The sequence below is a fragment of the Neolamprologus multifasciatus genome, chromosome 13, assembly GCF_963576455.1.
Source record: "Neolamprologus multifasciatus chromosome 13, fNeoMul1.2, whole genome shotgun sequence".
NCBI classification, from domain to species: Eukaryota; Metazoa; Chordata; class Actinopteri; order Cichliformes; family Cichlidae; genus Neolamprologus; species Neolamprologus multifasciatus.
In genome coordinates this window covers 1,048,543-1,075,410 of record NC_140451.1, presented here as the reverse complement: position 1 = coordinate 1,075,410, position 26,868 = coordinate 1,048,543, and the positions used below count along the sequence as shown (strand labels likewise).

General features: G+C 43.9%; 1 protein-coding gene across 1 annotated transcript; it reads left to right on the top strand.

Moving 5' to 3' along the window:
- Nucleotides 1–17,773: 17,773 nt before the first annotated feature.
- On the top strand, nucleotides 17,774–26,868 carry vax1 (ventral anterior homeobox 1). The gene is made up of 3 exons (XM_085183222.1): nucleotides 17,774–19,125; nucleotides 20,141–20,328; nucleotides 22,498–26,868. Exons 1-3 carry the CDS (start codon nucleotides 18,912–18,914, stop codon nucleotides 23,038–23,040), a joined length of 945 nt encoding a protein of 314 aa, XP_085039348.1. The 5' UTR covers nucleotides 17,774–18,911; the 3' UTR covers nucleotides 23,041–26,868.

Sequence of the window (26,868 nt, the reverse complement as noted above, 5' to 3'; positions counted from 1 at the left end):
ATCCTGCTCCAAGGCTGAAACTCTGTCTGAATCATGCTCCAAGTCTGAAACTCTGTCTGAATCATGCTCCAAGACTGAAACTCTGTCTGAATCATGCTCCAAGGCTGAAACTCTGTCTGAATCATGCTCCAAGGCTGAAACTGTGTCTGAATCATGCTCCAAGACTGAAACTCTGTCTGAATCATGCTCCAAGGCTGAAACTCTGTCTGAATCATGCTCCAAGGCTGAAACTCTGTCTGAATCATGCTCCAAGACTGAAACTCTGTCTGAATCCTGCTCCAAGGCTGAAACTCTGTCTGAATCATGCTCCAAGGCTGAAACTCTGTCTGAATCATGCTCCAAGTCTGAAACTCTGTCTGAATCATGCTCCAAGACTGAAACTCTGTCTGAATCATGCTCCAAGGCTGAAACTCTGTCTGAATCATGCTCCAAGGCTGAAACTCTGTCTGAATCATGCTCCAAGTCTGAAACTCTGTCTGAATCATGCTCCAAGGCTGAAACTCTGTCTGAATCCTGCTCCAAGGCTGAAACTCTGTCTGAATCATGCTCCAAGGCTGAAACTCTGTCTGAATCATGCTCCAAGGCTGAAACTCTGTCTGAATCCTGCTCCAAGGCTAAACTCTGTCTGAATCATGCTCCAAGACTGAAAATCTGTCTGAATCATGCTCCAAGACTGAAACTCTGTCTGAATCATGCTCCAAGGCTGAAACTCTGTCTGAATCATGCTCCAAGGCTGAAACTCTGTCTGAATCATGCTCCAAGGCTGAAACTCTGTCTGAATCATGCTCCAAGGCTGAAACTCTGTCTGAATCCTGCTCCAAGGCTAAACTCTGTCTGAATCATGCTCCAGGACTGAAACTCTGTCTGAATCCTGCTCCAAGGCTGAAACTCTGTCTGAATCATGCTCCAAGGCTGAAACTCTGTCTGAATCATGCTCCAAGACTGAAACTCTGTCTGAATCATGCTCCAAGACTGAAACTCTGTCTGAATCATGCTCCAAGACTGAAACTCTGTCTGAATCCTGCTCCAAGGCTAAACTCTGTCTGAATCATGCTCCAAGGCTAAACTCTGTCTGAATCATGCTCCAAGGCTGAAACTCTGTCTGAATCCTGCTCCAAGGCTAAACTCTGTCTGAATCATGCTCCAAGACTGAAAATCTGTCTGAATCATGCTCCAAGACTGAAACTCTGTCTGAATCATGCTCCAGGACTGAAACTCTGTCTGAATCATGCTCCAAGGCTGAAACTCTGTCTGAATCATGCTCCAAGGCTGAAACTCTGTCTGAATCATGCTCCAAGACTGAAAATCTGTCTGAATCATGCTCCAAGGCTGAAACTCTGTCTGAATCATGCTCCAAGACTGAAACTCTGTCTGAATCATGCTCCAAGGCTGAAACTCTGTCTGAATCCTGCTCCAAGTCTGAAACTCTGTCTGAATCATGCTCCAGGACTGAAACTCTGTCTGAATCATGCTCCAAGGCTGAAACTCTGTCTGAATCATGCTCCAAGACTGAAACTCTGTCTGAATCATGCTCCAAGACTGAAACTCTGTCTGAATCCTGCTCCAAGACTGAAACTCTGTCTGAATCATGCTCCAAGACTGAAACTCTGTCTGAATCATGCTCCAAGACTGAAACTCTGTCTGAATCATGCTCCAAGACTGAAACTCTGTCTGAATCATGCTCCAAGACTGAAACTCTGTCTGAATCATGCTCCAAGGCTGAAACTCTGTCTGAATCATGCTCCAAGACTGAAACTCTGTCTGAATCATGCTCCAAGACTGAAACTCTGTCTGAATCATGCTCCAAGGCTGAAACTCTGTCTGAATCATGCTCCAAGGCTGAAACTCTGTCTGAATCATGCTCCAGGACTGAAACTCTGTCTGAATCATGCTCCAAGGCTGAAACTCTGTCTGAATCATGCTCCAAGGCTGAAACTCTGTCTGAATCCTGCTCCAAGGCTGAAACTCTGTCTGAATCATGCTCCAAGACTGAAAATCTGTCTGAATCATGCTCCAAGGCTGAAACTCTGTCTGAATCATGCTCCAGGACTGAAACTCTGTCTGAATCATGCTCCAAGACTGAAACTCTGTCTGAATCATGCTCCAAGACTGAAACTCTGTCTGAATCATGCTCCAGGACTGAAACTCTGTCTGAATCCTGCTCCAAGACTGAAACTCTGTCTGAATCATGCTCCAGGACTGAAACTCTGTCTGAATCATGCTCCAAGACTGAAACTCTGTCTGAATCATGCTCCAAGACTGAAACTCTGTCTGAATCATGCTCCAAGGCTGAAACTCTGTCTGAATCATGCTCCAAGGCTGAAACTCTGTCTGAATCATGCTCCAAGGCTGAAACTGTCTGAATCATGCTCCAAGACTGAAACTCTGTCTGAATCATGCTCCAGGACTGAAACTGTGTCTGAATCATGCTCCAAGACTGAAACTCTGTCTGAATCATGCTCCAGGACTGAAACTCTGTCTGAATCATGCTCCAGGACTGAAACTGTGTCTGAATCATGCTCCAGGACTGAAACTCTGTCTGAATCATGCTCCAAGGCTGAAACTCTGTCTGAATCATGCTCCAAGACTGAAACTCTGTCTGAATCATGCTCCAAGGCTGAAACTCTGTCTGAATCCTGCTCCAGGGCTGAAACTCTGTCTGAATCATGCTCCAGGACTGAAACTCTGTCTGAATCATGCTCCAAGACTGAAACTCTGTCTGAATCCTGCTCCAGGGCTGAAACTCTGTCTGAATCATGCTCCAGGACTGAAACTCTGTCTGAATCATGCTCCAAGACTGAAACTCTGTCTGAATCATGCTCCAAGACTGAAACTCTGTCTGAATCATGCTCCAAGGCTGAAACTCTGTCTGAATCATGCTCCAAGACTGAAACTCTGTCTGAATCATGCTCCAAGACTGAAACTCTGTCTGAATCATGCTCCAGGACTGAAACTCTGTCTGAATCATGCTCCAAGACTGAAACTCTGTCTGAATCATGCTCCAAGACTGAAACTCTGTCTGAATCATGCTCCAGGACTGAAACTCTGTCTGAATCATGCTCCAGGACTGAAACTGTGTCTGAATCATGCTCCAGGACTGAAACTGTGTCTGAATCATGCTCCAAGGCTGAAACTCTGTCTGAATCCTGCTCCAGGACTGAAACTCTGTCTGAATCATGCTCCAAGGCTGAAACTCTGTCTGAATCATGCTCCAAGACTGAAACTCTGTCTGAATCATGCTCCAAGGCTGAAACTCTGTCTGAATCATGCTCCAAGACTGAAACTCTGTCTGAATCATGCTCCAAGGCTGAAACTCTGTCTGAATCCTGCTCCAGGGCTGAAACTCTGTCTGAATCATGCTCCAAGGCTGAAACTCTGTCTGAATCATGCTCCAAGACTGAAACTCTGTCTGAATCATGCTCCAAGACTGAAACTCTGTCTGAATCCTGCTCCAAGGCTGAAACTCTGTCTGAATCCTGCTCCAAGGCTGAAACTCTGTCTGAATCCTGCTCCAAGGCTGAAACTCTGTCTGAATCATGCTCCAAGACTGAAACTCTGTCTGAATCCTGCTCCAAGGTTGAAACTCTGTCTGAATCATGCTCCAGGACTGAAACTCTGTCTGAATCATGCTCCAAGACTGAAACTCTGTCTGAATCATGCTCCAAGACTGAAACTCTGTCTGAATCATGCTCCAGGACTGAAACTCTGTCTGAATCCTGCTCCAAGACTGAAACTCTGTCTGAATCATGCTCCAAGGCTGAAACTCTGTCTGAATCATGCTCCAAGGCTGAAACTCTGTCTGAATCATGCTCCAAGACTGAAACTCTGTCTGAATCCTGCTCCAAGACTGAAACTCTGTCTGAATCATGCTCCAAGGCTGAAACTCTGTCTGAATCCTGCTCCAGGACTGAAACTCTGTCTGAATCATGCTCCAGGACTGAAACTCTGTCTGAATCATGCTCCAAGACTGAAACTCTGTCTGAATCCTGCTCCAAGGCTGAAACTCTGTCTGAATCCTGCTCCAGGACTGAAACTCTGTCTGAATCATGCTCCAAGGCTGAAACTCTGTCTGAATCATGCTCCAAGACTGAAACTCTGTCTGAATCATGCTCCAAGACTGAAACTCTGTCTGAATCCTGCTCCAAGGCTGAAACTCTGTCTGAATCCTGCTCCAAGGCTGAAACTCTGTCTGAATCATGCTCCAAGGCTGAAACTCTGTCTGAATCATGCTCCAAGGCTGAAACTCTGTCTGAATCCTGCTCCAAGACTGAAACTCTGTCTGAATCATGCTCCAGGACTGAAACTCTGTCTGAATCATGCTCCAAGACTGAAACTCTGTCTGAATCATGCTCCAAGGCTGAAACTCTGTCTGAATCATGCTCCAAGGCTGAAACTCTGTCTGAATCATGCTCCAAGACTGAAACTCTGTCTGAATCATGCTCCAGGACTGAAACTCTGTCTGAATCATGCTCCAAGGCTGAAACTCTGTCTGAATCATGCTCCAAGGCTGAAACTCTGTCTGAATCCTGCTCCAAGGCTGAAACTCTGTCTGAATCATGCTCCAAGACTGAAAATCTGTCTGAATCCTGCTCCAAGGCTGAAACTCTGTCTGAATCATGCTCCAGGACTGAAACTCTGTCTGAATCATGCTCCAAGACTGAAACTCTGTCTGAATCATGCTCCAAGACTGAAACTCTGTCTGAATCATGCTCCAGGACTGAAACTCTGTCTGAATCCTGCTCCAAGACTGAAACTCTGTCTGAATCATGCTCCAGGACTGAAACTCTGTCTGAATCATGCTCCAAGACTGAAACTCTGTCTGAATCATGCTCCAAGACTGAAACTCTGTCTGAATCATGCTCCAAGGCTGAAACTCTGTCTGAATCATGCTCCAAGGCTGAAACTCTGTCTGAATCATGCTCCAAGGCTGAAACTGTCTGAATCATGCTCCAAGACTGAAACTCTGTCTGAATCATGCTCCAGGACTGAAACTGTGTCTGAATCATGCTCCAAGACTGAAACTCTGTCTGAATCATGCTCCAGGACTGAAACTCTGTCTGAATCATGCTCCAGGACTGAAACTGTGTCTGAATCATGCTCCAGGACTGAAACTCTGTCTGAATCATGCTCCAAGGCTGAAACTCTGTCTGAATCATGCTCCAAGACTGAAACTCTGTCTGAATCATGCTCCAAGGCTGAAACTCTGTCTGAATCCTGCTCCAGGGCTGAAACTCTGTCTGAATCATGCTCCAGGACTGAAACTCTGTCTGAATCATGCTCCAAGACTGAAACTCTGTCTGAATCCTGCTCCAGGGCTGAAACTCTGTCTGAATCATGCTCCAGGACTGAAACTCTGTCTGAATCATGCTCCAAGACTGAAACTCTGTCTGAATCATGCTCCAAGACTGAAACTCTGTCTGAATCATGCTCCAAGGCTGAAACTCTGTCTGAATCATGCTCCAAGACTGAAACTCTGTCTGAATCATGCTCCAAGACTGAAACTCTGTCTGAATCATGCTCCAGGACTGAAACTCTGTCTGAATCATGCTCCAAGACTGAAACTCTGTCTGAATCATGCTCCAAGACTGAAACTCTGTCTGAATCATGCTCCAGGACTGAAACTCTGTCTGAATCATGCTCCAGGACTGAAACTGTGTCTGAATCATGCTCCAGGACTGAAACTGTGTCTGAATCATGCTCCAAGGCTGAAACTCTGTCTGAATCCTGCTCCAGGACTGAAACTCTGTCTGAATCATGCTCCAAGGCTGAAACTCTGTCTGAATCATGCTCCAAGACTGAAACTCTGTCTGAATCATGCTCCAAGGCTGAAACTCTGTCTGAATCATGCTCCAAGACTGAAACTCTGTCTGAATCATGCTCCAAGGCTGAAACTCTGTCTGAATCCTGCTCCAGGGCTGAAACTCTGTCTGAATCATGCTCCAAGGCTGAAACTCTGTCTGAATCATGCTCCAAGACTGAAACTCTGTCTGAATCATGCTCCAAGACTGAAACTCTGTCTGAATCCTGCTCCAAGGCTGAAACTCTGTCTGAATCCTGCTCCAAGGCTGAAACTCTGTCTGAATCCTGCTCCAAGGCTGAAACTCTGTCTGAATCATGCTCCAAGACTGAAACTCTGTCTGAATCCTGCTCCAAGGTTGAAACTCTGTCTGAATCATGCTCCAGGACTGAAACTCTGTCTGAATCATGCTCCAAGACTGAAACTCTGTCTGAATCATGCTCCAAGACTGAAACTCTGTCTGAATCATGCTCCAGGACTGAAACTCTGTCTGAATCCTGCTCCAAGACTGAAACTCTGTCTGAATCATGCTCCAAGGCTGAAACTCTGTCTGAATCATGCTCCAAGGCTGAAACTCTGTCTGAATCATGCTCCAAGACTGAAACTCTGTCTGAATCCTGCTCCAAGACTGAAACTCTGTCTGAATCATGCTCCAAGGCTGAAACTCTGTCTGAATCCTGCTCCAGGACTGAAACTCTGTCTGAATCATGCTCCAGGACTGAAACTCTGTCTGAATCATGCTCCAAGACTGAAACTCTGTCTGAATCCTGCTCCAAGGCTGAAACTCTGTCTGAATCCTGCTCCAGGACTGAAACTCTGTCTGAATCATGCTCCAAGGCTGAAACTCTGTCTGAATCATGCTCCAAGACTGAAACTCTGTCTGAATCATGCTCCAAGACTGAAACTCTGTCTGAATCCTGCTCCAAGGCTGAAACTCTGTCTGAATCCTGCTCCAAGGCTGAAACTCTGTCTGAATCCTGCTCCAAGGCTGAAACTCTGTCTGAATCCTGCTCCAAGGCTGAAACTCTGTCTGAATCCTGCTCCAAGGCTGAAACTCTGTCTGAATCCTGCTCCAAGACTGAAACTCTGTCTGAATCCTGCTCCAAGGTTGAAACTCTGTCTGAATCATGCTCCAGGACTGAAACTCTGTCTGAATCATGCTCCAAGACTGAAACTCTGTCTGAATCATGCTCCAAGACTGAAACTCTGTCTGAATCATGCTCCAGGACTGAAACTCTGTCTGAATCCTGCTCCAAGACTGAAACTCTGTCTGAATCATGCTCCAAGGCTGAAACTCTGTCTGAATCATGCTCCAAGACTGAAACTCTGTCTGAATCATGCTCCAAGACTGAAACTCTGTCTGAATCCTGCTCCAAGGCTGAAACTCTGTCTGAATCCTGCTCCAAGGCTGAAACTCTGTCTGAATCCTGCTCCAAGGCTGAAACTCTGTCTGAATCATGCTCCAAGACTGAAACTCTGTCTGAATCCTGCTCCAAGGTTGAAACTCTGTCTGAATCATGCTCCAGGACTGAAACTCTGTCTGAATCATGCTCCAAGACTGAAACTCTGTCTGAATCATGCTCCAAGACTGAAACTCTGTCTGAATCCTGCTCCAAGGCTGAAACTCTGTCTGAATCCTGCTCCAAGGCTGAAACTCTGTCTGAATCATGCTCCAAGACTGAAACTCTGTCTGAATCCTGCTCCAAGGTTGAAACTCTGTCTGAATCATGCTCCAGGACTGAAACTCTGTCTGAATCATGCTCCAAGACTGAAACTCTGTCTGAATCATGCTCCAAGACTGAAACTCTGTCTGAATCATGCTCCAGGACTGAAACTCTGTCTGAATCCTGCTCCAAGACTGAAACTCTGTCTGAATCATGCTCCAAGGCTGAAACTCTGTCTGAATCATGCTCCAAGGCTGAAACTCTGTCTGAATCATGCTCCAAGACTGAAACTCTGTCTGAATCCTGCTCCAAGACTGAAACTCTGTCTGAATCATGCTCCAAGGCTGAAACTCTGTCTGAATCCTGCTCCAGGACTGAAACTCTGTCTGAATCATGCTCCAGGACTGAAACTCTGTCTGAATCATGCTCCAAGACTGAAACTCTGTCTGAATCCTGCTCCAAGGCTGAAACTCTGTCTGAATCCTGCTCCAGGACTGAAACTCTGTCTGAATCATGCTCCAAGGCTGAAACTCTGTCTGAATCATGCTCCAAGACTGAAACTCTGTCTGAATCATGCTCCAAGACTGAAACTCTGTCTGAATCCTGCTCCAAGGCTGAAACTCTGTCTGAATCCTGCTCCAAGGCTGAAACTCTGTCTGAATCCTGCTCCAAGACTGAAACTCTGTCTGAATCCTGCTCCAAGGTTGAAACTCTGTCTGAATCATGCTCCAGGACTGAAACTCTGTCTGAATCATGCTCCAAGACTGAAACTCTGTCTGAATCATGCTCCAAGACTGAAACTCTGTCTGAATCATGCTCCAGGACTGAAACTCTGTCTGAATCCTGCTCCAAGACTGAAACTCTGTCTGAATCATGCTCCAAGGCTGAAACTCTGTCTGAATCATGCTCCAAGGCTGAAACTCTGTCTGAATCATGCTCCAAGACTGAAACTCTGTCTGAATCCTGCTCCAAGACTGAAACTCTGTCTGAATCCTGCTCCAGGACTGAAACTCTGTCTGAATCATGCTCCAAGACTGAAACTCTGTCTGAATCCTGCTCCAAGGCTGAAACTCTGTCTGAATCCTGCTCCAGGACTGAAACTCTGTCTGAAACTCTGGCCACGAACCAGCTCACTCCTCCAACTGTACCTACTCCTCGGGTGGGAGTGGCTGGTGTCTGTTCTGCCCTGGCATCTCTTCATGGCTCCCATTGCCCTCTGGGATCCACAGGTATTTGTAGCTGTCCTCTTTGTCTGCCTTCTGGTAGTTCGATCCCCTCAGTTCTAACTACCTTCCCTCTCTTTCTTATCATCCGACTACACTTCTCCAGCCTGAACAACACTCCAATGTCATTGCTGTATATCCTGGTGGTGTGGATCAGTGGATTGATGTATGATTCACTCCTGGCAAACAGCTTGATGTCATCCATGTACAGGAGGTGGCTGACAACTGCTCCGTTCCGTAGTCGGTATCCGTAGCCAGTCTTGTTAATGATCTCACTGAGGGGGTTCAGGCCTATGCAGAACAGTAGTGGGGACAGAGCATCTCCTTGGTAGATCCCACACTTGATGGTGACTTGTGCTATGGGCTTGAAGTTGGCCTCTGGTGTTGTACGCCACATCCCCATTGAGTTCCTGATGAAGGCTCTTAGGGTCCTGTTGATTTTGGCATTCCAGGATCCAGGTGTGGGGCATTGAGTCAAAGGCCTTCTTGTAATCAATCCAGGCAGTGCTCAGGTTGGTTGGCCTGATCTTACAGTCTCAGGCGACTGCTCGGTCTACCAGTAGCTGGTGTTTTGCGCCTCTGGTATTCTTGCAAATTCCTTTCTGTGCCCTGCTCATGTATTGACCCATGTGCCTGTTCATCTTAGCCGCTATGATGCCCGGCAGGAGCTTCCATGTGGTACTGAAGCAAGTTATTTGACGGTAGTTTGATGGGACCGGTCCTTTCTTGGGATCCTTGAGGATCAGGACTGCCTTCGGTTAGCCATTCCGGGTGTCTCTCATCAACTAGCAGCTGGTTCATTTGTGCTGCCAGACGCTCGTGGAGTGCAGTCAGCTTCTTTAGCCAGTAGGAGTGAACCATGTCGGGGCCTGGTGCTGTCCAACTCTTCATACTGGAGACCCTTTCTTGGATGTCTGCCACGGTGATGGTTACTGGACCCTGTTTAGGGAGGTTGCTGTGCCACTGAGCATTGCCGTTATGGGTTGCGTCCTTCTCCCATATGCTCTTCCGTCTCCAGCCTTGGTGGTGCTGTTCTCTTATTGTTCCCTTGCCACTGAGAGTACACCTTGGCTGGTTCTGTGGAGAACAGCTGGTTTATTCTCCTGCCTTCGATGTCTCTGGTGAACCTCTTCAAGCGGCTGGCCAAGGCTGTGAGTCTTTGCTTGTCAGTTTCCAAGGCCTCAGGTATGGACAGCTTGCTGTACTTCTTATGCGCCGTCTTTTAGTATTTACTCGGGATGGGATGGCCTTCTTTTCTTGAATTGTAAGGTTGAACAGAAGTTCTTACACTGGTGAGGACAGCTGACCCCTTCAGTCTGATTTTCTCTGCTTGCAGTTGTTAGTTTACTAATCCTTATCTGAAATTACATGCTGGATTAAGCAAATAAAAAAATAAAAATATCAGTAGTTGAATCCAAACACCATTTTGGAGATTCCAGATGGCACTCACATTATATCTCAATCGATCTATATCTCTACTTAAAAATAATTTAAATATGTGTACAAGGGCTCAGACGTTCCATCTCAAAATATGCACAATCTACTGGTATTTTGGGGGGTTTGGGGTCACATTTGTTCAATCCAGCATGGAATTTGAATAAAAATGGCATTTTCTTCATTTTTGTGACTAAGAAATTCATTGTGAAATTCAACTATGATCTATTCAGAAATCATTGCTAGTTGTCATTTGCATTTATTTATTTCTGCAGTTAAAGAAATTAAAATAAATGTGTATTCAAATGGGGGAGTTCTCCAAAGCCCTGGACTTTTTTTTAAAGCTAGGAATACTTCTGAGTCTAAAAATAGATTAAACGCAGTGTTGAGGTTGACAATTTCAGCATTTACATGGATGTTAAGATGTGATTACTTTATCTGAAGTCACCAATAAATTAGTTACAAAGTCTAAAAAATGAGATAGAAAATCTAAGTAAGGCCAGGTGGACGATAGATAGCAACAAATAAAATGGACAAGGTTACGAGTCTTGCTTTCAGGAGTCGGGAGTGCTGAATCATTTTAAACTAAGACGTTTATCTAATGCTAACCAGGTCCTCTAAGGCAGAATAAATCGGAAGCTGGGGGAAATGTTTTTGGCTTTACATAAAACTGAAATATGTAAAGCCAGGCCTATCAAACTGTCCCCACCTCCAGGAGACGTAACAGATCATTTAAAACAAATACTTGACAGTGGCATTATTTGACCGTCTTGTTTCTGCAGGAAAAGTGGTCAGGTTCTGTGGAAAGCTTAATGATGTCACCAGATAGGATATATATGCCCTTTTAATGATGCATTTGAAATCCTGAGATATGCCTGCTGGTTGTCCACACTTGATTTGGCCAATGGAACAGAAGGTTAATCCAAAAGATCGTCACAAAAATGCTTTAACAAACATTACAAGGATTGTTTAAATTTAATGTTTGAATTTCTGTCTGTGAAATGTACTTTCTAAAGATTGGTGGATTTCATACTTGCAGATTTGCAGTGGACACTGCGTTTGATGTACTTTGATGATATTATGTTTGGACGCACATTTCAGCAGCACCTGCCCCGGTTGGACAAGCTATGTGCAAAACTTCAGCAAGCCAATTTGAAAATCAAACCCTGTAAATTTGTTTACTACTTGGCACATGTCATGTCCCATGCAGAGGGGTTAAGGCAGACCCTGGTAAGGGGGCTGCAGTCAGTAATCAAATTTAAGTTTAATATCCTACTGATGCTTCAGTTTTAGAGAAAGTGAAGCATTTTTAAGGGACTGGTGATAGTCAACAGGTAATAAAGGTAAAAGGAAGGTGGTGAAGTGAAAGTGGGTGAGTTTAAATATCTGGGGTCAACTATCCAAAGCAACGCACGGTGCACGAGACAGGTGACGGGCAGGATCAAGGGGGTGGAGATGAGTGTCGGGGCGATTTGTAACAAAAGGATACCAACAAGAGTGAAAGGGAAGGTTTACAAGATTGTAAGAGACCTGCTATGATGTATGGTTTGGAGACGTAGCACTAACAAAAAGACGGGAGGCTGCGGTGCAGGTGGACAGAATAATGCTAAATGTTGCTAATTTTCAGTATAAGAAAATATATTGTCCAGGCGAATTAATGCAAAAGCATCCAAAATGGGATGGATGCTGTTTCTGCTAACAGGACCAGGTCTGTCCTCGGACGTTTCCCAGTTATCTGTAAAGCACATATAGTTTTTTGGACACTACGCAGGCAGCCAGCAATTTAATGAGAACAGAGCTCATTATTAACTAAAAGACTAATTACTAACTAGTCTACTAACTGCTGGTCAGGCAGATTGCATGCAAATGCAATCCTTTCAAGGTTACCTGCTTATGGTGATCCAAAGAAAGTGAGGCTGGAGCCACACATTTTAATGGCGCGAGCACATCCCAGCTGCCATAAGGCAAGAGGCGGGGTACACCCTGGACGGGTCGCCAATCTGTCGCAGGGCTAACGCAGAGACAGACAACCATTCACACCTATGGGTAATTTAGGATCACCAATTAGCTAACCCCACTAACTGCACGTCTTTGGACTGTGGGAGGAAGCTGGGAGTACCTGGGGAGAACATGCAACCTCCACACAGACGGCTCGGGCAAGATTGTGGAGTCAAACCATTTTAGCCCATTTTGGGGGGTGCCACAGATTTCTTACTTTTTTCTTTTTTTTTTACTTTTTTGACAATATTTGCTGTTTGTGTGACACACTACTAAAAATATAAAAAGCATACAGTACTTGGTTGAGACGTAACATTTTAACAACAAAAGTATAGATACCCCCCCCCTCCTAAAATGGTTTGTTCCAGCTCTCCCCTGCTCTGGCAACACGTTCTCACTCCCAAAGCGTCACATTTTACGCTAGGTGACAAATCGTCAACATATTACGTTTTCGGCTACCCACCACGTTCCTGAATGACGACCTCGGAAAAATGAGGAAATATGAGAACTGTATGGACTCAATCTACACATGTTCGCTCTTTTTCTTCAAATCGCTTAGAAACACGCTATTTAACATCATTAAAGTCCTGGTTAACCTCAGGAAAAAGGTTATGGTTAGGGCTAGGGATAAGGTTAGGTTTAGGGCTGGAATACAGGGCTGGAACGTCTATTACCGCGGGAGCGTCATTGCACTGGATTTCGCCCATAACCCGCCGCGTCCCACAAGAACGCCGAAAGTCTCCTTTCGCGTTCCTCAGGAACGCCGCGGGACGTGACAAAACGTCGGCATGTTACGCCTCGAGCGCTCTGTCTGCCAGAGCGATGGTGGCTGAGATGCAGCGGAGCGGAGGTGTAAGAGCCTGGCTTAAAACAGGACATGTTAGCTGCATTTAACCTTCAGTTACTCTTTATATAGTTGGTAGGAGTCAGACCATGTTTCTTTTTAGCTGAAAAACATTACACCAGGTAACCTGCAGTGTTGGAAACGTGTTTTCTGATGATGTTTGCTGCCCTACAATCTGTCCTGCTCTGTAGTTTTTGAATTTGACCGTCCTGTTGCTAACATTGAAATGTTTACAGCCTGTTTAAAATCTAAAACTTTAAATTGTTCGTAGTCTGCTGTTGTTACCACTGTCCTGTTTTAAATGGATACTAACTAGCTAACTGACTGAATGCCCATTAACCTTATAACTCCTGTTGTGTGTGTGTGTGTGTGTGTGTGTGTGTGTACAGAGAGACAGCCAGGTTCATAATGGATATAAGGAAGTTTTTTTCAAAAAAAAAAGGAGCCACGTCAGGTAAAAGTGTAAAATCAAATGATCCATCAATCAGGAATAATGTTGGATCAGTGTTTCAGTGTTTATATCTTTTATTAGATGTTCATGTGGTTTGGTTATTTGCCTTTTGGTTGAAAGTAAACTGAGAGGACTTTTTGTTAGTGATCTTGTGGGTGGCTGTAGCTCAGGTGGCAGAGCAGGTCAGCCACTAATCAGAAGGTCGGTGGTTCGATCCCAGGCTGCCTCCTAGCTGCCAAATATCCTTGGGCAAGATACTAACCCCATGTTTGCCTACTGGTGGTGGTCAGAGGGCCCGGTGGTGCCTGTGTCCGGCAGCCTCGCCTCTGTCAGTGCGCCCCAGGGCAGCTGTGGCTACAATGTAGCTTGCCATCGCCAGTGTGTGAATGTGAGTGTGAATGGGTGAATGACTGAATGTAGTGTATAGCGCTTTGGGGTCCTTAAGGACTAGAAAAGCGCTATACAAATGCAGGCCATTTACCATCTTAATAGAATTTTTTTATATTAATGTAATTTTTCATCTAATTGAATCTATTTGTGTGTGATTGTCAGTCCAAAGAGGGAGAGAGGAGAGAAAGTACAAGGTCAGGAAGAACCAGGTAAGCAAACAGACAGGGAACAGTGACAGGCACAACAGAAACTGTTAAACTGACAAAGAGAAAAAAATTTTTTACTCACATAATCAGGAAGTTGTGTCCTCACTATATTAAAGCTGCTGTACAGAATCTGCTAAACAAACTGGGTTGAAACATTTTGACCCTCTTTAACAACATCCCAACATAACATCATTGATCGGGAGATTAAAATTAATGATATATTTTTATGTGGTTCAGCCACAACTCTACTGAAACCTCAGCCAGTAACAAGTCGGCCAACGTTTGGACCGTCCAGTTGTCTGTATGACTGCCGCAGTACGTACATCACATTTGCTCACTATCAGAGCCAAACATCCTGGTGGAGTGAGGAGCTGTAAAGAGAAGCAGATGCTCTGTTTCTAAACATGTTTTAAGCTTGTTTCAAAGATTCTGTACTGCAGCTTTAAATGTTTTCCAGAAGCACACAGACACTTATCAGTGTTTCTCACACTTTTTACAGTGTGGACCACCTGAGAAAATGTCAAGCTCTCCTAAGGACCACTATGAAAGCATGAAACTCATAAATCTTACAACACAAAATTATTATTATTAAATTAGTAAAATTAGTGTCTGCAGTAAAGATTTTTTCATACATTTTATACATTCTACCACAGGCAAAGTTGCCTCCATTTTTATATTTTTTTAATTAATATTTTGTAATAATTTATTTATAATAATTTATTTATAATAATTTATTCTGTTTTAGGAGAGTTTTTGTATGTATCCAAAAAATGCACTCAGTTTATTTCTCACTCACTATGAGCATCATTCATTATTCTCCCAGTAATTAAGGTTAGCATATGTATTTTTATTCCAATCCATTCTTCTTTAGCAGCGTTTAAATAACCTTGATCAGATTTGATGGTTTTGTTACAGAAAAAGAGTTTTTCGTTTGTTTCACAAATGTGGGATTAAATTGTGTTAAGATGTACAAAACAGTGATGTCATGTTTTGTGACCCAGGCACAGAGAGACTTGATGAATTTAAGAATCTTATGATTTAATAAAGAAATTTGCAGACTTACACAGAGATGGTAAAATTATGATGACTGATAGTGGAGACGAAGACAACAGACGATGAAGACAGGGAGGAACAGGTTTAAATGCACCAAGGAGACATTCAGAGACAACTCAGGACAACTGGAGACATTTAAGGATGCAGGGACTGACAGAGACGGGGAAGACGTCTCATCGTGACGAGTAAAGTTGATCTTGCCTGGCTGGGCAGCTCTCTTGGTGCTCAGCACCTCAAAGCTCTGATCCTAGAATCGCCCCTGAGTCAAACACACGACCTTTTTGCTGTGAGGTGACTGTGCCACGCCACCGTGCTGCCACACCCCATTCTGACCCAGCAGCCCAAATACAGGTGTTTTGGTGAATGAATACCATTTAGGTATTTAGAAGTTGCACTGAAAGGTAAAAGATAGGCTTCACTGGCCAGGCTGGTTAAGGAACAGGTTAAAAGCGGTGCAGGTTGTTCTTCCCATAAGGCCTCTGCTTGCTGCCTTGTAGCCATCCACCACTACAAGAACAGGTACTGTATATCATACTGATATATCAGGTATATCTTACTGATCATGAAGCTAAGTGTTGTTTTAGTGTTGTTTGCAGTATCCATTCAGATCAAGGCTGAAATTTTGATTTGACTCTGTTTAAGGAACAAACGTTCACATATTTGTAAGCTAGGTACCTTAAATATAACTGTGTTCTTGCTTTGTGTGAACTGGAGTCACTTAAACGTTGAGCCTTTGGTTAGACATCGTCCAACAGAAAAGTCTTTATGAGGCCAAGTTCTAATTTTATTCTGAAGGAGAACAGGTCTGGGTACAAAAAGCTGTGTTACTCAGGTTAATGCCTCTGTATGGAGGCCCTGAATGTGTGGCCTATTTAGATTGACCCAAGGTCCTGAAGGTGGACCACCGCATGTCCCCTTAAAGAAAAAAGACCTGCATGAAGCAGTTCAGCTGTTGCCACTGGAAACTCCTCGTGTCATCAGAGGTCTCCTATTTCATCTCAGGATTATCAGATGTAGTAACTTGTAAAGAGGTAATGTGACTGGGATGAAGCCTGAACTCACCATCGTTGGGATACATGATTGATATCTAATGGACTGGTTCTTATAAAGCGCTTTTCTACTCATCTGAGAACTCAAAGCACTTTACACAATGTGTGCATTCACCCATTCACACAAGCACATCTTTCTAAGTGCTTTATAGCATTTATAGCATTCACATCACAACATTCACACACATTCACACTCCGATGGATGCATCGGAGAGCAATTTGGGGTTAGTATCTTGCCCAAGGATATTTGGCATGCAGACTAGGGGAAGCCAGGAATCGAACCACCAACCTTCCGATCAGTAGATGACCTGCTCTACCACCTGAGCTACAACCATCGAGTGTGGCTTCCTGTGTAGCTAATGAGACTACAGGTCTTGATTATGAGCAATGGGCATTTAGTGTGTGAGAGCTGCAGGACGTTGCGTGGCATAGGCGTGTTCATCATTCCTCATCATGAGTTGTGCCGCCAGGTTGACGTTGACAGATAGCAGTTAGCTGTTCCTGTGTGAGGGGGGGAGGTTTGGCTTCTTTAGCTGGTCCAGCCCAATCAGAGGAAAGCGCGTTGTGTCATTGCTCCTCAATGTGCTGCGGCCTTGAACGCTGCAACCATTAATTAATGTGTGGCTTCCCGTGCACGCCAGTGGAGCGAGGGGGCCCCACGAGCCCGGACCCTGGATGGGGCCTCAGTATCTCTTTTAATTTTAGGGATGAATATTTTTATTCCCACTTCCACCCCATGAACCCTTTTTTGAGGTGTAACAGTTGGAAAGTTTAACGTCACATTCGGTGTAATCACTGTTTATTCTGTCAACAAATGCAGCTTTAAACCTGGGAACTGCTCGTAATAGCACCGAAACATTTGTGCTGATTATCTGCTGCTGCGTTGCTTTTACAGCCTCGATCTACTAATAAAAGACACATTTTTGAAGGAAAAGATCTACAAATGAAAATGTTCAGATTTTGCAGGACTGCAAATTATTATTAATTACTTACATCATTTAAAACACAGTCTTGTTGACTGACTACTGCACAACGTGTTGCGCTACATGCGTTACCTGCTTTCTCGGGCTTTTTGGACGCTGAACAGTTGCTATTTTTGAGAATGTGTAAAACTCCCCTCTTAGCCATTGTGTGAAGCTGAGAGGCCAAGCCCATGCATCCTCAATCAATTTCCCAGGCTGTAGTTCTGCAACCCAGCTTGCAAAACCCAGGTCCCCTTTAGTCGCTCCCTTTTCATCCTCCTTTTACCTTTGCCAAACAATGGATCCTTCCCTGTTTCACACTGAATCCCCTAAACACTGTGTGAATAAAGTTAGTCCAACATGCGGCCCTAAACCCACCCTGAGACTGCTGCGGGCAGCCACACTCACAGAATTGTGTGTTAATAGTCCAATTAGATAATTGCCATCTTTCACTCCTTTTCCTCTCTGTTTCCCATAAAGGCATGAATGGCACTCAGGGAGGGGGGCAGGCTGAAGAGGGCTTCTGGCCAGCTAAGGTGACAAGAAGGGCCAGAGAATGTTCCTTGCACTAGCCCGCTGGTTTGAATTGAATCTTTGTGGCCTAATCAATGGTCTTATTGGATTACTGGCCACTGCTGTGTTCAGAGATATTGTTTCACTGACAATGAAAACAGCAAAGAGTTGGTGGCTGGGTGGGTGGGTAGTGGGTTGGAAGGCGAGTGGTGGAGAGAGGTAGGGGCCATTTCAGGGGTATGAGAGAGAGCGTAGGCAGCCGAAGCACTAATGACAAGTTTTGTTCCCCTTTTTTGTCTCCTTCACATATGCAGGTTAAGATTGCGAGAGCTGAAGATGGCTTTTAGGGCGCAATCATTTGAATACTGAAGGATTTTAGCGTCCGGGACCTCGCTGGGTTTTCTCATGATGACACAGGAAACACAATTCCCATTTAAGAGGAGCCCAGCATTGTTGTGGTGATCCAGCAAGTCATCGCTGCCTTCATAAATTTTGCTATGTGTGGATTTTTTCATTACCCTTTGTTAGCTATCGCTCTCACACTCCCTCTCCGGCTCACTCCCAGCTCCTCTCGCCTACAACAGCGTAGTGACAAGATCTGCAGAATTCCACTGATTGGAGAGAAAGCCAAAGGGAACAATGAGATCAAAGTTCACTGACAGGCTGCAACAACAAGGTGCGCTGTAGAAAGTCAGTGGGACAAAATAACCAGCCGCGTTCTGGCGCCGGAAGAACGGCGCGTCCGGGAACTTTTTTGGGCTCCGGTCGACTCGTACCTCTGCGGTTGTGTGCGGGAGGCTTGGTTGCGAGACGAGACCAATCATTTGTCTTGATACCCTGCACTGAGAGCGGGCAAACTGAGGGGGACGGAACGAACAAACCCCTCTATCAAGACCTGATCTATTTCCCCAAACAATTTTGTGTATTCATGAGGTTACGCAAATGTGGAGGCAGCAAAATTACCGTAATCAATTGAAACAGCGAGTGCGCATCCATGGCTCTGATTATTTGGAGATCATCTATCAGCCTGATGGCTGTGTAACGAGGAAAGGGGGGCATTGAATTACTATTGAGATTTACTGAGAAGTCCATGATCATTGGGCAAGGGAGTTTGGTCAGTGATAATAGGACTCCTTGGTCTGGCGGCGGCGGAAGTATTTCTCCAAACATTAGATAGCTGACTCTGCACTGCTGAAAGGTGCTGTTTTGAAACTAAAACCCAGAGTGTCCGGACAGGCTGGTGAGCTGCATTCTCCATAATCTCCTTTTTCCACCTGACAAAGGAAAATCAGTGGACGAGCGGCAGCTCTAAGAGGATAAACTGAGCATGGAGGTCAGATACAACCAAGAGACTGAAGGGATGGTGCTGAAGAATGGACTAAAGGAGGGCAAAGATGGCAAGGACTCCCAGGGCAGCCTGACCAAAAGCTTCCTCAAGGACCAGCAGGACTCCTTTCCCCCCTCCGGGACCGTGGACACTTGTGACAAGAGCAGGGGGAGCACAGCAGACCCGGACTACTGTCGGAGAATACTTGTTCGAGGTAATGTTTGTCCTCTGATTTTAAGCTGTTATCAGTCCGTCGCACTCAGATGCCTTTGATGAATTTGAAATATGAGATTATCTTGAAAAAAGTTGTAAAACAAGCTCCGTAATGTCACAGCGTGGTCGTTTAGTTCACGAAGAGGACGCTAACCATCAGCCTTTGTAGGTCGGGAGCACTGAACTTTACGGTTAACACCAGGAGGTTTTTGTTTTTAAAATATAGTTTGATAAACTTACTTATTTTATTGCTCCAGGATTAAAAATGTAAGAGAATTATCTGCTGTGTTACATGCTCATGCTTTTTAAGACAAAACGTTTAGAATTAATATTTTAAGATTAATTATTGCAACAATGTTAAAATAAGCAGATTTAAATGTGCCTCACCAGGTAAATCCCCGATATTTTATTATTATTATAAAGATGATTAATCAGAGGGAAAATACACACACACTTTGTTATTATTGCTGTTTAACATCAACAAATGACGCGTCGCATTAAATGCATGAGAGTGAACAGCTAAGAGTGTCGCTGTGTGTTCACCCATCACGAGTGTTTGAAAACACATAATAAATATAATATAAACCACGTGTTTAATAAATGTAACGGGAAAAAAGCTCATTTTCAATTAAAATATTTTACTCTAATATTTAATAAAATTAAACAATAATTATTTGTTCGTTTTTTCACAGCATAATCTGAAATAATAGAAAACATAAGTAAAGATATATTTTATTCATTTGTCTTCTGTGCAGCTAATAAATATCCTCACTTTGATTTAATGTTTTTATTATAATCTTCACTTAAACTTAATTAAATGTTCAGTTTTCTGCAAAGCATTTCACACTGATGAGAAGAAATCATGTGTACGTCAGTGTTACTGCGAATGTTCCTCCACTACTTTATGAAATATGATTCTAGCAATAATAAATCGAATTATATTAATAACTGAGCTGATGTCAAATCTGTCTACATTGCTGTCTCTGTGGTTTGAATGATTTTGCTGCTGGTTGCAGATGCTAAAGGCTCCATAAGAGAAATCATCCTGCCCAAAGGTTTGGACCTGGACCGGCCGAAGCGTACGCGCACCTCCTTCACTGCAGAGCAGCTCTACCGTTTGGAGATGGAGTTTCAGAGATGTCAGTACGTGGTTGGAAGGGAGCGCACAGAACTGGCCCGTCAGCTCAACCTCTCTGAAACTCAGGTATGCTCAGCAACACCGCCGTGGGTTTAAACAGAGTCTTTATGCACCGACCATCAGCTGTTTCAGTGTTTAGCACGTAGGAAGGTGGATGTAACACATAATTAAATTAATTTCATCTTCAAGCACATGAAATTATAACATTAATTATGACTCAGAGCCATTTACTGTTTATTTAAGTTGGAATTTTTCTGTGTTTTAAGGATTATTTTTACACATAATTACACTTTGACTGTGAAACATGATTTTCATGCTGTATGTAAATCTTCCACCCACAGAAACCATTAAAAATCTAAGCAGCTGTAACTTACTGTGTTAGACCCCAAAAATATTTGATTTGAGCTTCTAATAAAAATGAAATTGAAATAAAGCGATCCTGTGTTTACTGTGTGACTCAGATGTGCTGGCCACAGGAAAGCTCAGAGGCTGGACGTGTGGGGTCAGCACAGGGTCATGTAGTGGGTGAACTGGTTTGCTCTTTGTACCAGATTCCACAGCGAGCCGCTCCACTGACCGCCTGTTTCAGCTGCTGTGGCTCGTCTCTGGGGGTTTTCACACTGCTGCTGTCGGGACCTCAGTTTGTGTTAATGTGGTTTTTGCCACAGCTGAATGAACTTGACCTTGAGAAAAGGCCAGAGGTCATAATAAGACACAACTAACAGCAACGGCTGTGCATATTTGAACCTAGCTGTGTGTTAACGTTTTAAATGTTTTACATTTTCATTAGAGCAACACAACCACAACTGTTCATTTTCTCATATAAACGTCAGACAGAAAACTAGTGAAGTGTAAACAGTTGGAGGCTCGGCTGTGCAGCAGTGTGAAGCTGCAGTTTCACATCATCAGCTTTGTACTGAGTCCACTCAGGACACCACCTTGTTCGTTTTAGTCTTTATGTTGGACGGAGATTATTGGATAGAGCAGTTTCTTCACTTTGTGTAAAGAGTTGACCCACAGACTGTAGCACCAGGACTGCTGCTGATTGGTACATGTATATTTTGTTCCTTACTAAAACAGTCTCGTGTGTCAGCGACATTTCATATTTTAAATTATACCGCTTATTAAAACAGAACTATTAAATAAAATGATGGATAAAAGAAATGTAAATATAATAAAAATTGACTGTTTCTGACGAAAGGCGTAATTTACTGTGAACACCGAGCCGATATTAAGCACCTTGAGGTAAATATAAATACATAAATAAATAACTACATAAATATTTAATTATTAAATAAACATTTTATTTAATAAATCATAAATCAAACTGAATTAAAAATAGATACTTGTGCTAGTTTAACCAGTAATATCCTCAGGCTGGGAATAAGATTTCACTTTCACAGTTTTCAATAAATCAATAAATCTCTAAAATGTTAGAAATATATTTTATTACGACTCATTTATTTAATTCAAATTACGTTTAACATTTTCTGTTCATCACATTTTATTTTTAAGGGGCAAAAAGTGTCGATGTCAAATATTACAGATTTGTCTGAGGATATTTAGTGACGTTTCAGTGAATCCTGTGTTGGTAATTAAAGAAGTCACTGAAGTCGTTAATGATCCCCACTCTGAGTGAAGATGCAGAGCACACAGACATGGAGCAGGTTTACTGTGAATGTGGTTTCAGGCTTTTGTTTCCATATGTCGAGATTTTAATGTTAATGTTAATAAGAGGCTATTTAAAAAACACAAATGCTGACGAGTCATGCTCAGAATTGAGCAGCTGGTTATTAATCGTTGTGGATCGTTTAATTTTCCAATAAATAACAGCGCAGCGCAGCAATCGAACACAATGGTTCCCGTGTTTGTGTTTACCGATGGCTCTGCTGTCGTGTGTGGTTTGTCGGTTCGTCTGCACGGCTGTATTCTGTGGTCAGCCTACACGTGTTATTGTCTGTGCTCATTAAAACGTCTGCACTTACATGGCTGTTACACTTTAGCACGGCTCTACCAGCACGCCGCGTCTGCACGGGGGAAGGGGAGGCAGCTGCCGCAGTAATCTGTGCAGACGAGCTGTTTTATACTTGGAGCAGCAGATATCAGTGAATATTCGTCTTCTTTCATTTTATACCAGCACACAACATTTATATACTCATCCACAGGATGTGTGAGCTCTAGTATAACAGCCACAGAGTGATTGTTGTCTCAGGAGGCTCTCTCTTGTGTTTCTAGGTGAAAGTCTGGTTCCAGAACCGCCGCACTAAGCAGAAGAAGGACCAGGGGAAGGACTCTGAGCTGCGTTCGGTGGTTTCAGAAACAGCAGCCACCTGCAGCGTCCTCAGACTGCTGGAGCAGGGCCGGCTGCTGACGCCTCCCGGCCTGCCGGGCCTCCTGCCTCATTGCGGCGGCGGCACTCTGGGCGCTGCCCTGCGGCCGCCCTCCATGGCCATGGCCAGCAACGGCAGCAGTAGCAGCAGCAGTAGCGGAGGAAGCACCGGCACGGCAGGCGGCAGCCCCCCGCTGCCCGCCGTCACCAGCTCAGGGACAGTGGCGAGCTTGCAAAGCTCACCGGCAGCTCACAGCCTTTTCAGCTTCCCCATGCCCTCCTTACTCAGTGGCGTCGCCACCCGCATTTCCTCCAACCCCCTCTCCATGGCGGGCTCCCTGGCTGGAAACCTGCAGGAACTTTCTGCACGCTACCTGAGCTCCTCTGCCTTTGAGCCTTACTCGCGGACCAATGGCAAAGAGTCCATGGACAAGAAAATCCTGGAATAATTAGTTTTTACATAGACGGAGTCCTGCTTCCTCAGGACACACGGTTCTTTCCTTGGCTGTTATTGTCATTTTCTGGTTTCGAGCTGTCTCTTCATCTGTCTGTGTCATGTTTCGTAGCAGTTCATGTATTCCAGTTGCGCATCGGGCGCCTTGTACAAGGAAGCAAACATAAGCTCGTGTTAACAAAGAAAAGGTGGCAGTGGGGAGATTTTGCACAAGAAGTTCATAAAGGACTTTATAAAAGAGAATTAGAGAGATATACACTAACAGATGTCTTTCTGTTAATAAACAAATATTTAGTCCAAAAACCAACTATATACGAAAGTCTGCAGCAGGGCGCTGACGACTGGTGACGGGAACTGTAAAGTTATGGTAACGTTGTTGAACCGTGTTCTTTGATTGTGAGGTAGGTGCGTGTCAGAGCAGTGCGTAGATATAGACAAACAACATGAGACGACAGGGCAGCAGTTTGTGTCATCCGATAATTCAGCGCTTTTAAATTTACCTTAGCAAGGCCGGTTTCCTGAAATCGGTTTAAAGAAGAGGTCGAGTCAAAGCTCAGATCACAGCTTCATATGCAGATGTTTCACAAGAGCATCTTTTGTAAATCTGTGTTATCTTTGAACCAAAACAGAACAATGTCGACACACACACACACACACACATATAAATGTGTGTGTGTGTGATTCCACTTCGAGTTCTCCAGGTTTTGCTGAACACTTTCTATTGCGTGCTGGAGCTCAGCACAGGTACGAGCTGCTGAAAGGGAGAAAAGGCTTTTCAGCTGAAACTGTTTGCTTTGTTGAGCGCTACAAGGTAACAGCTTTTTCAATCATTAAGACCTTTCCTGTGCAAAATTTCTTAAATCCACAGCCTTCAGAAAAGATTAAGGCCGACGATTCTTGTGGAGACTGAATGAAATTATTGTAGTACTCAAGTACTGGAAATGCAAAATGTACCTTAAAGTTGTTATTTTATTGTAAATTATTTACTTCTGTAATTAATAGATTATTAGTATATCTGGAAAATAATGAATGAATGAATGTATTAGCAGGGTTGAGGATTCAATCAAAAGCTCTTTGGTGCTGTTGTTGTGAAATATCTTGAAATTTGTGAAACGTGTGGTTCAAATGTTGATATATATTATGTATACGGCTGCAGACAAAGACAAGTGTGTTTTTTTTTCTTCCATACATGTTGCTATAAATTAAGTTATGATAAATCTCATGACTGTCATACCTCCTCTACACGCGCCTGCTGTGATGCTTGCTGATTCCCACTCATCCTTCGACTGGAGCGAACAAAAGCGGTGAAGCAACAAAGTGGACTAACGTGTTGCAGTGACAGTGTAATTGGTTTAAAGGACATTTTATTCGGGCTGTGCAGCTATTTATATAAGCAAACATTTGATTAATTTTGTACTATAAGATATCAGAAACCGTAGAAAAAAATGCCTTTTTTTCCTTTTTCCAAAATCTAAAACAATGAAATGAACAAAGGCCCGAGCAGACGGCGGAGTCAGGATCTTCTTGCTGTGAGGCAGCAGTGCTAACCACCACCGTGCTCCTACGTTCCTACGTTCTGGGTTCTCCGGGATAATGGTGTCCGTTCGTTTCAGTTTTCACAAATGTGAGTTTCTGCATTTTCTGACTAAAATCTACACAACAAAAGGAAACAGTTGACTACAGCGTTCGTTTCCACATCTGGTTCGCTTTTGTTTTCCTGTGAACTCCAAACAATAACCTTTAGGGCTAGCAGCCAGTATCCTGTTTTTCACCAACTAATTAATCGGCTGCAGCTTTCACCCAAACACACTTTAACAAACTCCTCCTAAAAGTTTCTCTCAGTAAATTTTCAGTAAATTTGAAGAAAACAAAATAAGCATAGAATCGTGTTTTTAGTCGTTCAACACATTTACATAAATGAAAATTAGAAATAAAAGGAAAACTTCCACAGACCTCTTGTAATCATTGGTCTCGCTCTGTTAATGAAAACACGGTTAAATCGTCTTGAATCTACAACTCTCGACAGCAATGAAGACTCACAGTCGTGTTTTATAATTTAACGTTAACATAGCAGCACAGTGTTGTCAGACTACAGAAAACTCTCGGTTTGTTTGTTCCCGTCTGAGGTTAGCCCTGCTCGTTCCTGCAGAACAATAACACCAGAAATGTAAAACTGAGGCTTTTTTGTTGGCAGAGCCACAGAAACAATCCTTCCCACTGTGTCTTGGGAATCTCTCCAGAGGAAAAAATAAAGGTTACATTTATGCCTCCTATGCCTCTCAACCCCATTCTGGAGGCCCCCATCCATTCTCTCCCTTCACCCTTCGTCCAATTAGAAGAAGGTCGGGGAGGTTTTTGTAAGTGTGCTGGGTTGTTGAAGGGGTATGTCTGTGTTTTTTCATGTGCAGACCACCAACATATTTTCTCTCATTACATCGTCCTGTCTTTAAACTCAGGTCTTAGCAGATGACAGAAAGCCTACATTCAGTATCTGTATTTTGCCCTCGGTTAAGCTCGTACGTATTCATCGCTCACTGGAGACAAAAAGAACAGCCCCTGGTTGCTTTTCAGGCTGGCGAAGAGTCAGAGCACTAGCCAAATATTTCTATAACATTAACTCGTCCTTGAATTTCTTTACAAATAAAATTTTAAATTATTCCTACCTGTCCCGCAGACGTATCATTAAGTACAACTTTAAAACTATTCATATTTATTTAGACTTTTTTCTCTCTGATTAATTAATTAATTAACACTTCCTCCCAACCATCATGTCTGAAGCACATTTCAACATAATCACTCAAATGGTAAATGGTCTGTATTTGTATAACGCCTTACTCGTCCCTAAGGACCCCAAAGCGCTTTACACATCCAGTCATCCACACACTGGTGATGGCAGCTACATTGTAGCCACAGCCACCCTGGGGCGCACTGACAGAGGCGAGGCTGCCGGACACTGGCGCCACCGGGCCCTCTGACCACCACCAGTAGGCAACGGGTAAAGTGTCTTGCCCAAGGACACAACGACCGAGACTGTTGGAGCCGGGGCTCGAACCGGCAACCTTCCAATTACAAGGCGAACTCCCAACTCTTGAGCCACGATCACCCCTGAAGTCCAAAGAAATCCTACCATTAATTAATGCTTTGATTTTAAATCTGATCAATCCATCTAGTTATTGAGGGGTATGCCCCACAAGCCTTTAGGTGGCAGTGAATAAAACAATATTTAAAACGCCAGCCTTGGACCCAGCTGTCTAACTGATGATCTGCAGAGGAATGGCTCATTGAGAATTCATCACGGTACAGAAACAGCAGCAGTGAAGGTGAAACACGATCTTCTGATGGCCACCATGCTGGCCTTGCTCCAGCATCTGTGTTACAGGTAAAACGACCCCTCGTTAAACTCACAGCAGGGGTTTCCTGAGTCTGGATATGTTCATGTGGCGTCTCGCCAAACCACTTCAATCTATGTAACGTCAAGTTGAGCGCTGTGATTAAGTTGTACTTCTTCAGTTTTTTCAGTTGATTTCAATTCACTTTTAATGTCACAGAACCAAAGCACAAAATTGCCTGGAGCCTACAATAACAGAAAATCCCAGCAATCACATGACCCCCTATGAACCAACACTTGGCAACCGTGGGAAGGAAAAACTCCCTGAGACGCCAGCTGGGGGTGAGGGGAGGATACAGGACACAAACACACTGTGTAGACAGATTAATAATAACTAATGATTAAATGCATTTGTTATTGTTAAAAAGCTGAGTGAAGAAAAACATGCATCATGGACAGCAGAGACTAGGCCTATTGCAGCATAACTATGGAAGG

Coding starts and splice junctions, on each gene's coding strand:
- vax1 (XM_085183222.1), top strand. CDS start 18,912: ATGGAGGTCAGATACAACCAAGAGACTGAAGGGATGGTGCTGAAGAAT. Junction 19,126..20,140: donor TCGGAGAATACTTGTTCGAG/GTAATGTTTGTC, acceptor TGCTGGTTGCAG/ATGCTAAAGGCTCCATAAGA. Junction 20,329..22,497: donor TCAACCTCTCTGAAACTCAG/GTATGCTCAGCA, acceptor TTGTGTTTCTAG/GTGAAAGTCTGGTTCCAGAA.